This window comes from Girardinichthys multiradiatus, chromosome 9, assembly GCF_021462225.1.
Source record: "Girardinichthys multiradiatus isolate DD_20200921_A chromosome 9, DD_fGirMul_XY1, whole genome shotgun sequence".
NCBI lineage: Eukaryota > Metazoa > Chordata > Actinopteri > Cyprinodontiformes > Goodeidae > Girardinichthys > Girardinichthys multiradiatus.
Genome location: NC_061802.1, coordinates 43,185,683 through 43,196,649, shown reverse-complemented (window position 1 = coordinate 43,196,649; position 10,967 = coordinate 43,185,683). Strand labels below are relative to the sequence as shown.

The 10,967-nt window shown below is 39.7% G+C and overlaps 1 protein-coding gene across 4 annotated transcripts in view; it reads right to left on the bottom strand.

Annotated features, from left to right (window-relative positions):
* Nucleotides 1–27: 27 nt before the first annotated feature.
* Nucleotides 28–10,967, bottom strand: part of btbd8 (BTB domain containing 8) — a 34,997-nt gene continuing 24,057 nt past the window's right edge. For 3 of the 4 annotated variants that reach the window (XM_047374362.1, XM_047374363.1, XM_047374361.1), the window contains exons 17-19: nt 6,442–6,557; nt 4,472–6,349; nt 28–949 (exon numbers count right to left, since the gene is read on the bottom strand). In XM_047374362.1, coding sequence (XP_047230318.1) covers nt 450–949; nt 4,472–6,349; nt 6,442–6,557 — 2,494 coding nt within the window. In that variant the 3' untranslated portion in view covers nt 28–449. Of the gene's footprint in view, nt 950–3,185; nt 3,448–4,471; nt 6,350–6,441; nt 6,558–10,967 lie in introns of those variants that run through there. The other variant, XM_047374364.1, reaches the window with a different exon arrangement.

The following is a 10,967-nucleotide window of genomic DNA, read 5'->3' as shown; positions in this document are numbered from 1 at the left end:
TTCTAGTAACAAAGATATGAACACATCTTTAATTTGTTTTCCCCAGAAACACAAATCTTTATTATACACTTCACATGAGCCAAATGGCTAATATTATTTTTTCTTTAAGAAATGTCAGTAAACCATATAATAAGACTACAAAGAAAGAAAATGTCTTAAAGAAAAAGACAGGATTTCTGTTTTGAGTCTTTGTCTTTTACAGTTTTCAAAGAGACACCAACTGAACAGTCCAATCTACAAAAATAACTGCATGCATACCAGCCCGCTTGTGTCAACAGTCTTTTAAGGGTGAGGAATGCGAATGAAAGTGCTGTAAGGTCCAGAGGTCTGCACAGTCCAGGAAATTATGTCAGGAGACATGACATCACAAATAGAATAAATAAAGATACAGTAAACATATTAGTTTAAACAAGAGGGGTCAACTGTCCAGCAGGTTCTCCTCTGTGTAGTCAGTGATGTGTTTCCAGCTCCACGATGGTCCACTCTCCCTGTGGAGATGCAGCATCTTCTGGAGAGAAGCTGGTCACTGTGATGCTGGTGGAGGAGTCCTCCATGGGTGAGATGAGCTCCGCCCATCGTTTGAAAGTCTCCTTCTCTGGTGACAGAAAGGCCTGCACATCCACGCAGTCCCGGGACAAGGACAGCGTCTGCTTGATGAGGTACTGAGCCAAGTTGAGCTCCTCGGGCACCGGGTTTATCACACCCAGGTTGGACTCGTGCTCCGAGAGGAGCTGCCTGAGCAAGCTCCAGTCTCGCTCGGCAAAGTTGCTGCCTTTCTCAGTGTCCCTTTTCTGTTTTCCCTCTTCCACCCGTTGTTTAACATCTCTGTCCTTATCCGAACAGCGCTCAAACACTTCTCCCACATCCATCTCATATATGGGAGAGAGAACTTTGGATGGTCGGTGGTCATGTTTGCAGGTTTGATCCAGTCTGTCAAGACCATTGTCCCCTAAAAACAATTGACAATACTGCAAAATGACAAACTGAAACACTTTTCCACAGCTCAAATACTTCACAGATTACTTACTGCAAGCTAAAGAGAAACAGATCGGATTCTACCCTTAATGCAGCTGTTCCCCTTTCAAACATGATGTCACATGAGGAGAAATCAGTGTGGTAGAAGCAGTATGACAATTAGATAAAAAGCAAAGCTATTGCTGTGAACCACGAAGTACCAGTTAATTCCGATTTGTATGTGAAAGGGTAGACAGTTGCTTTAAAGGTAATGTACAGAGGAATGTATTTCTGAATGCATCTCTTTATCCAACTCGTAGAGCAAAAGAAGTCATGCATTGCCAGCACCAATGAACTTTGCACTTTTCTGAGATATAACACTGATATGTTCTTAGGTTTATGCACAGTTTTCTTAACAGGCAGAGCTAAAGAACAAATACTGTCACAAAAATGCAACTGCAAGCATAAGACACAAAAATGACATGCTGCCATGTTTTCTTTAACATGTCTTCTTATTTTGAACATTCACAATATGGCAAATGATTCTACCAACTTACTATCTGATGCTGAAAACAAAATATTTCCCTTTTGTATTGGGATAGAACCACTGAAATGGTGCAGCAGGAGTTCTTTTTTAGAATATGGTTGTGAAAAAAGAGAGACATGGCAGGACCATAACGGCTACTCTAGACACACATTATGTACTTTCAACTGGCTACTCACATTAAATAAAATCTACTGAACAGCAAAACACTTCCATAACCAATAGACATCTATGTCTGCACACACACATCTACTGGGAATGACTAGAGACAGTGGACAAAAACATATATAAAAGGATGGCACAGGTGAAATATAAATTAAAACCGTGATAACATGCACGTGTGTCATGCAAAATAATAAAAACAACAAAGCAACAAAAAACAAAATATAGGAATGGGGTTTTCCTCAACAGAAAAAAGGGAGAGCAAGGAGACATAGAGCCAAAGTTTCCCAAAAAATCATTATTATTATTATTATTAAATGATTATTTATCATACATACATTTTTAGACAATAGAACTTTCAGGTTTAGGAGATTAATTTAACAAAACTCCGCTTTGCGGTTTTAAAAGGTGCTAAACAGTATTTTAAAATCAACAAATCATTCTAATATTTCTTTGATACGGGTATAGAAACTTTAATGTATACTGACAAGCCAGATGGTTGAAGTCTGGCTTGATGATGTAGAAAAAAACAAACAAAATTAAATGCCCTGCAGAATTAGGAATATTGCAGAATATACTAATTTTAAGATTTTATTTCCTGAATTTGAGTTTTCCTAATAATCAATTTACCCATTATACTGATGTTCCAGGTAAAAGAAGGAAAAGAGAAAACTGTATTGATCCGTGTAGCGTCCTGTCTGTCAGTTTCATCTGATCTGCACAGCCACGGTTCATCTCTGCTTAAGACAGTAATGTGGGACAGCTTTACTCTGCTAGAATACTAGATATTGAATCTGCTGTCACAGCAACGTTCCATGCACGCTGATATATTAAAAAACATGTGTTGTATTTGTCCAGACGCCAGACAATTTGGGATTTTGGAGATGTCTTTGAAGTATACGTGTCACTTTTAATGTCATCCTGTTCAGCATAGTGTGTGTGTGTCGGGATCAAGTGTGTGGAGTTTGGTGTGCAATGGAATGGAGCATTTTATTTTTATATCAAAGGATCAACTAAATGTCTAAAAATGAAATTTGTTGAGTGCCCCCAAGTGGAAAGACATATTAGGCTAATTGATCAAAAAGTAGAGTGAGCCATCAGTTGCACTTTCTGTTTATATCACCCTACATGCCAAGTTGAATGAATCATCATCAGTGCAGACAGAGCATCATCCTAGTGTTTCATAAAATTAAGTATTGTTATTGGGTCTTTCCTGTCATATTTGAGTAGCGGTAGTTTAAATAAAGCAGCATGTATACATGCGGTGTTCATGCTGTGGAATTGTTCAATATCGCCAAAGATTCTGCGAGAGCTTGGCTTATGTGATCAAATTGTCAAATGTGTAGTAAGGTGATGTCCGCGTGTTATTATCCTATGAAATTGTGCCATCCCATGGCATTAAAACAAAAGCCAGACAAGCAATGACTTTGGTGGAGTGTAAGAAATATGAGATTCAAAGCAAAGTGCTTGGTTTATGAGAACAACCTCTGAAAATGTAGCGGAACTGGAATAAAAAAAAAATTCATAATGTTACAAGCTTTATTATCAAAGAGTCATATCAAAACGGAGGAAAAGGTTAGCTAATGTTAGCCAACCACTTTAACAAAATTCTCCTCATGCACAGATCATCAGGAGAAGTGAGATGCATGTTTACTGAATACAGTCAGACAATCATTTAGATATAAATGATAAAGTTCCACATGTTTTAGAACAAGTGTTCAAACATTATAGCTGCTTTCTGAAACCCTGTTGACCTTAGGCTGGAACAGAGAAGGCTGACCAGAAACCTCAGGAAGACAAAATATTGGTTACGGTCAATAGATCATAATTAAACAATAAAAAATAAACCTGAACATCATTATTGGTGAGTTAAGTAGAACGTTGTCACAATGCTAGTGTAGACCATGTGATTCAGATGAAACGTAGATTTTAAGTACACATTTGTATAGCTTCTAATTTATAATAAGAATATGACTGACTTTAGTTATTATTTCCATATTGGACTGTTGAACATGAACTATACTGACTATCTTTAATTGTTTTAAAGGAATAAGGCAAATATGTACTGTTTTTATTTCAGTAGCAGTTTTCCTTACCATAAAATCTCTGTTTTGTTGACTTGATATGAACTGATGGACTGATGGCAAAGGGGGGATGTAGCTACACTGGTTCATAGCCAATGCAGTTTATGAGGTCACAGTGGCATGAACAAAACAGCAAAGTCTGAATTCAATTGGTAATGATATGCCGATTCCAAAATGCTGTAGGTAGCACCATAAGCTACGACAAACATGGCTTTAAAAGCCAGACTCTTCGACTGTGTAACAGGAAGGATGGAAATAATTTATCTTTATGTACATCAAAGTGCATTGATTGATCTATGTCACAGGCCTTGTCTTTTTTAAACAAATGCAATTGTATCAGTCCTGATAAGTTTCAGTCCTTCACCAATGCCTAAATCCTCTTGACTAAAGGTAGTTCAGCTGTTTTAAACTGAACAGATTTGGTTAATTGCTTTTATGACACCAATTCCCAGTTTTAAACGGACATTGATGTGGTTCTACAAGGGATGGATCAGGATGAAGGCAAGATTTGAGCTTTGAATGAAAATATGATTTGGAGTTTGAAGTATTTACTCAACTATTAAGCTAATTTATATCCTATTTTTCAAAACCAGATAAGGTACATGCTGAAAGAAGGTCTGGGAATCAGAGCAAAGGAGAATGAATCTTGCGAGGATAAATTTTGTGATTGCGGAAATTCGATGGTCTGGATTTGGGGTCTAAGATAGGGCCGTGGATTATACATTACCTGCTGGAGATTGTGCAGCTTGCACAGAAGAGCCCCCTGTCAGCTGGGGTTCATTTAAGTCTAGATGTAAATCTGCTTTCTTGCTCTCTGAGGGATTGGGGAGACCCTTGTTTATCCCTCCATTGTACTGTTCAGTGTGCCGCAGATCCAGGTGGGATGGGCGCTCCTGGGGAGGCAGTTCTCTGGTGTCAGAGTCCTGAACTTTATCCAATAGGATATGATTGCTCTCTTCTTGGGTTGCTTCCTGAATCTCTGTGAAAAATACAGACTTATCTTCCTGATCCTCTACTTTGTCTTTATTTAGCTTCAAAGTTGTGATTTCAGGATGGAGTGGCAGATTGTTCTGTTTGTTACTTGAAGGACATGTAGTGGAGTCACACTCGAAAACATCGCAGGGTGTCAAAGCTTCGTCTGTTCGCTGAGGTGGAGTTTGGACGCCTCCTTCCTCTGAGCCCAGCTCCTCACACTCGTCAACAGAAAGCAGCACTGACCGGCGGAAGTTGGAGGTGGACTGGTAGTCAGGCTGGTCGTTCTCCTGGTCTGGACAGTCATCATCAAAAGCCAGGTTAACGATGCCCTGAAAGAGTGGTGAGGGTTCTGTTGTTGGCAGTGAATCATTACCTGGAATCACTTCAACTTCTGACCTCTCATCTTCTGTTTCCTGATCATCTTCATCCTCCTCATCATCATCTTCTTCATCCTCAGAATAGTTGGCCACACTTTTTACACTCTCATTGGTATCGACCTCCATGTGCTTCTGCTCTGCTGGAACCTCCTCTCTTTGCAACCAAGAACGTGGACGTTGTCTGACTCCCTCCTCTTCGCTGGTGGTCTCAGCCTCTTTGCCACGCAAACGCACCTCTACCCTCAGGCCAGCCCCACCTTCATACATTTTTAACTCTTCTGGGGTGCTTGTGTCACTGCTACTGCGACCCAAGAAATCAGGACAGCGCATGGTCCCGCACTTGGACACTCCCCTGTCGTTGGAGCAGTCATCATCTTGCGATCCTCCTGCGTCGTAGTCCTCAGAGCGGGGCTTGATGTCGTCAGAAGAAGTGGTGTGCGTGCTGACGCTCTCAGATTCGGGGCTGATTTGATGATTGATTCCACTCCAGGAGTCCTCAATGGGGGTGTCGGTACTTCCCATGTTGCAAGGGGTTCCAGCTGGGCGTTCGGTGTCTTTTGGGGAATTCAGCGGTCTAACCTCACGCTTTTGTTCACCATTTATGTTAGTAGTGATTGCACCAGCTTGGAATGGCTTCATTTTACTTTTGTCCATCTGTTCACAAGCATCTGCCTCAGCAAAGTGGACATGATGGACGTTGTTAGGTGTAGGTGTAACACTCGTCTCATCCTGGGGACTTGTTTGGATTTCTGACTCTGTTTCAGCCTTCTGAAGAATGTGATCAGAGCTTGCTTCTGAAGGTAGGGACTCCCCTCCACCATGCCCTGTTGGATGATTACTTTGTGCCGCAGAAGACACAAATTTCACAATATCTTGATGCTTCCCAGCATCACTGGAGTCTTCAGTTGGACTTGGCTCAGTTTTATAGTCTGTTTGACCATTCACCGTCCTAATGTTTCTATCTTCTGATGTTTTAGAGGGAGCAGCAGTGGATGTTTTGGAGATTTTTGGTAAAACTTTGTCAGCTGATGATTCAGGGGCACTTCTTGGCTTTAATCCAGACTTGGTAGCTGAGGAGGGTTGGGCTGTTTTGGCATTAGACTTAATCGAGACTCCATTCGCTGAAACAGGTTTTGTGGTCTTCCTTTTTGTATCACTGGTAGCTTTATTGGTGGCTGAAGATTTCAGGCCTTCTTTGCCATCTTCTTTCCTGGGAGAGGCTTGCTTTTTCATAAAGGTTCCAAGCTTGGAGACTAAACCAAGGAAGATAATATACCCAAAACGTTAATTCAGTTTTGGACCATTTTGATAGACAGCTAAATTAGGGAGGGCCTGAACAACTCACCATGATGCTCCGACGTGCCTTTTCCCTTGGTGTCTAGTTTTGTCGCTGCTGCAGACTTCTCTGCTGGGCCAGTCTTGGTTGTAGCTGCATCTTTCACTCTAGATTTATTGGTTGGGCTGGTGAAATAGTGAAACACATTATGAAAACACATTAGGTTTAGATTTAAATACTTTCACTCCAGCTCTTCTTTTATTTACGAGATCAGCTGGAGAGAAAGTAAATTAGGAATGAATATTTATTACCACTGGGTGGCGACCGTGTTGGTTTTCCCTTCCAGTATTTAATCAAGGGGAAACCCCCTGAGACATGAGCTAATTATTTATTTGAACCTGGCTCTTACAAATATGATAAAAAATAACCACAAGGAGACCTTACAATTTGTTGGATTGCAAAGCTATTCATAGCCTTCAACATTTTTTACATTTTGTCACATTACAACTATAAACGTCAATGCATTTATCAGGCCCAACAAAAACTAGTGCATCATATTGTGTGGGGAGGAAAATGACACCTGGTTTTCAAATTTTGTTTTTACAAATAAAAGGCTGTAAAGCAGAGCATGCAACGATATTTGAGCCCTACTCACTCTAATAGCCCTAAATGTAATAAATACAACCAACTAATTTCAGAAGTTACCGAATTCGGAAATAAAGTCTACGTCCTTCTAATTCTACTTTGTGTTGTTCCGATTCCATTTTGGTGCTGTCTAGCACATAAATCCCAATAAAAACATGGAAGTTTGTGTTTTTAACATGTCAAAATTTAAAGGTTTATAGAGTATTAGAACACATGACATACAGCAACGTGTCATTAATTACCTAAAATGACCTGTGAAAAAAGACACGATTTGGAAAAGGAACCAAACTAATATCCGAGTGCCGTGACTCTCCAACTAACAATGGCCGAACTGCAGGAGACAGAGGTCTTCCTCTACTCTTTAAGTGGCTTCCAGAACAAAACCAGACTACATACTGATGGGCCCAACGCTGAGGTTGCACACAGTTGTACCCACGCAAAACTTGCTTTAGAAAATAGCATGTGTGAAATTCTAAAAAATAAAAACTGATTTTCTCCAGGTTTCCCAAAGTTTGCGTTTTGATGTGTGACCACTAGGGCTGGGTATCGTTAAGAACCTGACAATTCAACACTGAGTCAATTCGATATTGATATCAATACTTGATATTGATTTAGTTATAAGTAGAAGTACTCAAATAATTCTTTAAAGTACCCGCTCATAATTTTCTGATTTATTTATTTTTCTCCTCATGTAAACATCCATCGTATACATTACTTTATTGTATATATTAACATTTTTAAAGTTAATGGATCATCATTTGTAAAGAATAGCTTTATAATTTAATGGTTAAGCAGTTAGTTTTAAATGCATTATGGGGGTTGTTCTAGAAGCAGAATAATAATGAAAATGAGCCAAAGATTTACTCATGCTCATCAGATAGAAAAGGTAGGGCCTTAAAGCGTGGGCCTAGAGCTGAAGCTATGGAGAGTTCACCCTTCAAGTCTATGTACCTTCAAATAAAAATAAAATTAACATTACAATACATCTTATGTATGATCATGACATTTTTATGAAACATGATAGTGTGTAGTAAAAAGAAATAAACTATGAATAAAACTGGCCATACAATGTCAGGATGATGAACATTAATATATTTTATGGAGATCCTGTACATCTCCTTCACCATCAGAGGCTGTTTACATCTCCTGCAGAAGTCTTGTTCTCAGTGGTTCAATGAGAGACAGAGTTGGGGTGTCTTCCTGAGACATCACCAAGGTGGCTTTCTTTAGTGGCTTCAGAGCCTGTGCAGCAGGTTACGTCTGTCCCTGTAAGTTCACAGATCTTTGTCCCCCCTCCAAACGTCAGGGGCAGGTAGTGCAGCTAGTTGCTGCTCTAAAAATCTCTTCAGCATGCTAAACACACTGTTCCAATGTGATGCTACATCAATTATTAGTTTATGCCATGGGAGTTCCAGCAACTTCTGTTTATTCTTGAGTGCTTGGCTGGCCAGGGTGTTACAGTGAAAAAACGTGGATATGAGCCTCACTCTGCCCAGAAGTTGTGCAACAGCAGGGATTTTAAGAGCAGCCTGCAGAGCCAAATGGCTTTATGTTGCTGTAGCCTACTTCGGTCGTTAGGGAAGCCAATTTTGTTTTTCTTCTTGGGTTTATTGGCGGTTGGCAAGCAGCTATTTGGTGCATTACAGCCACCAACTGGTGAGGAGGGCCAGGTGTAACTGATTCAGAGGATTTTCTGAATCGATATTGAATTAGGAAAAAATATATTGCAATGCATTTATGAATCAATATTTTTACCCAACCCTAGTCACCACAATGTCCTGCACTTTTTTTTTTGTAAATGCTGCCTCTGCTTGTTAAGTTCTGGTGCTGCTAATAGTGACACTAAACAGGGTACAAGGAACGCTGAGATGAATGCCTTATTGAGGATCTTAAGGGCACAGCGGTGAGGTCAGATGCACACCAAAAAATACAACTCTATTTTATCGAAGCATAATAAACCCCAAAGTAATTTAAGTTTATTTTGAATGACTATGCCACCTCCTGACATAAACGGATAACTGTATTTGGCTGAACCCCGCAGATCTGTCTTGCATATCTCTGCGTGACGCTTCCTATGTGATTTAAGGCGTAATCTGACTGGCATCAAAAGACATGCCACGATGTGGCGCTACTGATGTGTGCTGGGTAAGAGAAACATCTGTTAAGCTGACTATAAATCTGTAAACAATAGGCCATTCCAAACTATTTGGAGTCCATTATTCAACAGTGCAGATTACTTAGAAGTGGAGAACATTGAGGAAAGCTGGCAGTTCTCCCAGGATGAGACATGTCAATGCTCAGAAAGACTGCAATGATCAAACAATTAACAACCGTCCACTTGTAAGGTAAATGTTACTTTCTGACAGGACAACCAGAAAAACTTAAACAAGTAAAGTTTGACTATTATATGTAGTATATTATGACTATTGTTTAAAGCCTGTTCTCTCTAGATATTGCAGCACAGTGTAGGTTCGCAAAGATCCATCTGAATGAACCCAAACACTTCTAGAGATGTAGAGATGTCTGGCTGTAATGCACAGCATCAGGTTTGGTGAAAACTAAACACAGCATATCAGAACAAACATCACATCAACTGTCAAGCATGGTGGTGGAAGGTCGATTATTCGCATCTGTTAAGCAGCTGCATGACCAAGGAACCTTAGTGTCACTGAGCTGACTAGGGATTACTGTATGTGGCTTATTTTATCCAACACTTAGGCTCTGCCCAAACTGGGTCATGCGACAAGACAAAAGTATATATTATCCTAGACCTACAAAGCTTATTTAACTGAAACCAGAGGTTTAAAAAAATGGGCCAAAATCCCTCCATAACGTTATGAAAGATAATGAGGTAATAAGGCATTACTTAAAGTTAAAGCTGTGGAAGACGGGTTCAGCTTTGGTTCAAAAGGTGTGAAGTTCTACATTTTCAACACACTGTTTCTACAACTCAGCCTATTTATTCATCAATAAAACGATGGCATGGTGTAAAATGTTTTTGTATCTGAGATCCATCCGCCTGAAGAACAGATATTCTCATGAAGGATCTTTCCTTTTAAAGAAAATCAAGCTTTTCAGCGATCTTCAGGCAAAGCAGCCATTAGCGTTTTCTGAATGACTTCCCAGCAGTTCTAAATTTGAAACAACAAATTTGAAAATATCTTTAACATCTTTGACGAGAAGACAAGAGGCCCTTCAGAGCACACTACGCAGCTGCCTTTTTCCTCCTGAGAACAGCTTGACCTGAACAATGACACATGCACATAAAACATAAAGAAAAACTAATCACTGATTTAGGTCATTTTGCTCCATTGTCATGTTGTACCTCTACAGTTTCGCTCGGTTCCTACCAAATATTTCTGAGGACATAAAGGAGGCTTGAGCCAGAGCATGATTTGTACCGACCATGTGTCAGTTCGTACCTGCCTTGGATAGGTTTCATTTCTGATTTTAACAACTGATAGTTTAAGGAATGTTTCTATAATCTACTTGCGGCCTACAATAAGAAACTATAGTTTAATAACCATGGATAATATTTTACCAGCAGGAGGACAATTGTTTTTTTCAGGATTCCTATCTTTCAATGTTAAAACTCCAGACTTTCCCCGAGTTCTCAGTCTTTATGTTCATCTTAAAATCTATTAATATATATGGCAAATATTTCTAGAGGCACTAGGCTTTATGTATGGAACCTGCAAAAATAGATAGATGGATAGACATAAGGAAAAGAGGTAGGACACAAGGAAGGAAGAACAGGAAGAAGGACAAAAGGAAGGATGCAAGGACACAACAAAGGAAGAACAAAGGAACAGAAGGAAGGACAGACAGGAAGGACGAAAGGACAGAGGGAAACAGGAAAAGACAAGAAACAAAATAAAAGGAGAGGACACAAAGAAGAAAGAAAGAAAAAAAGGAAAGGTTACATTGTAGAAAAGAAAAAAGAAAGGATA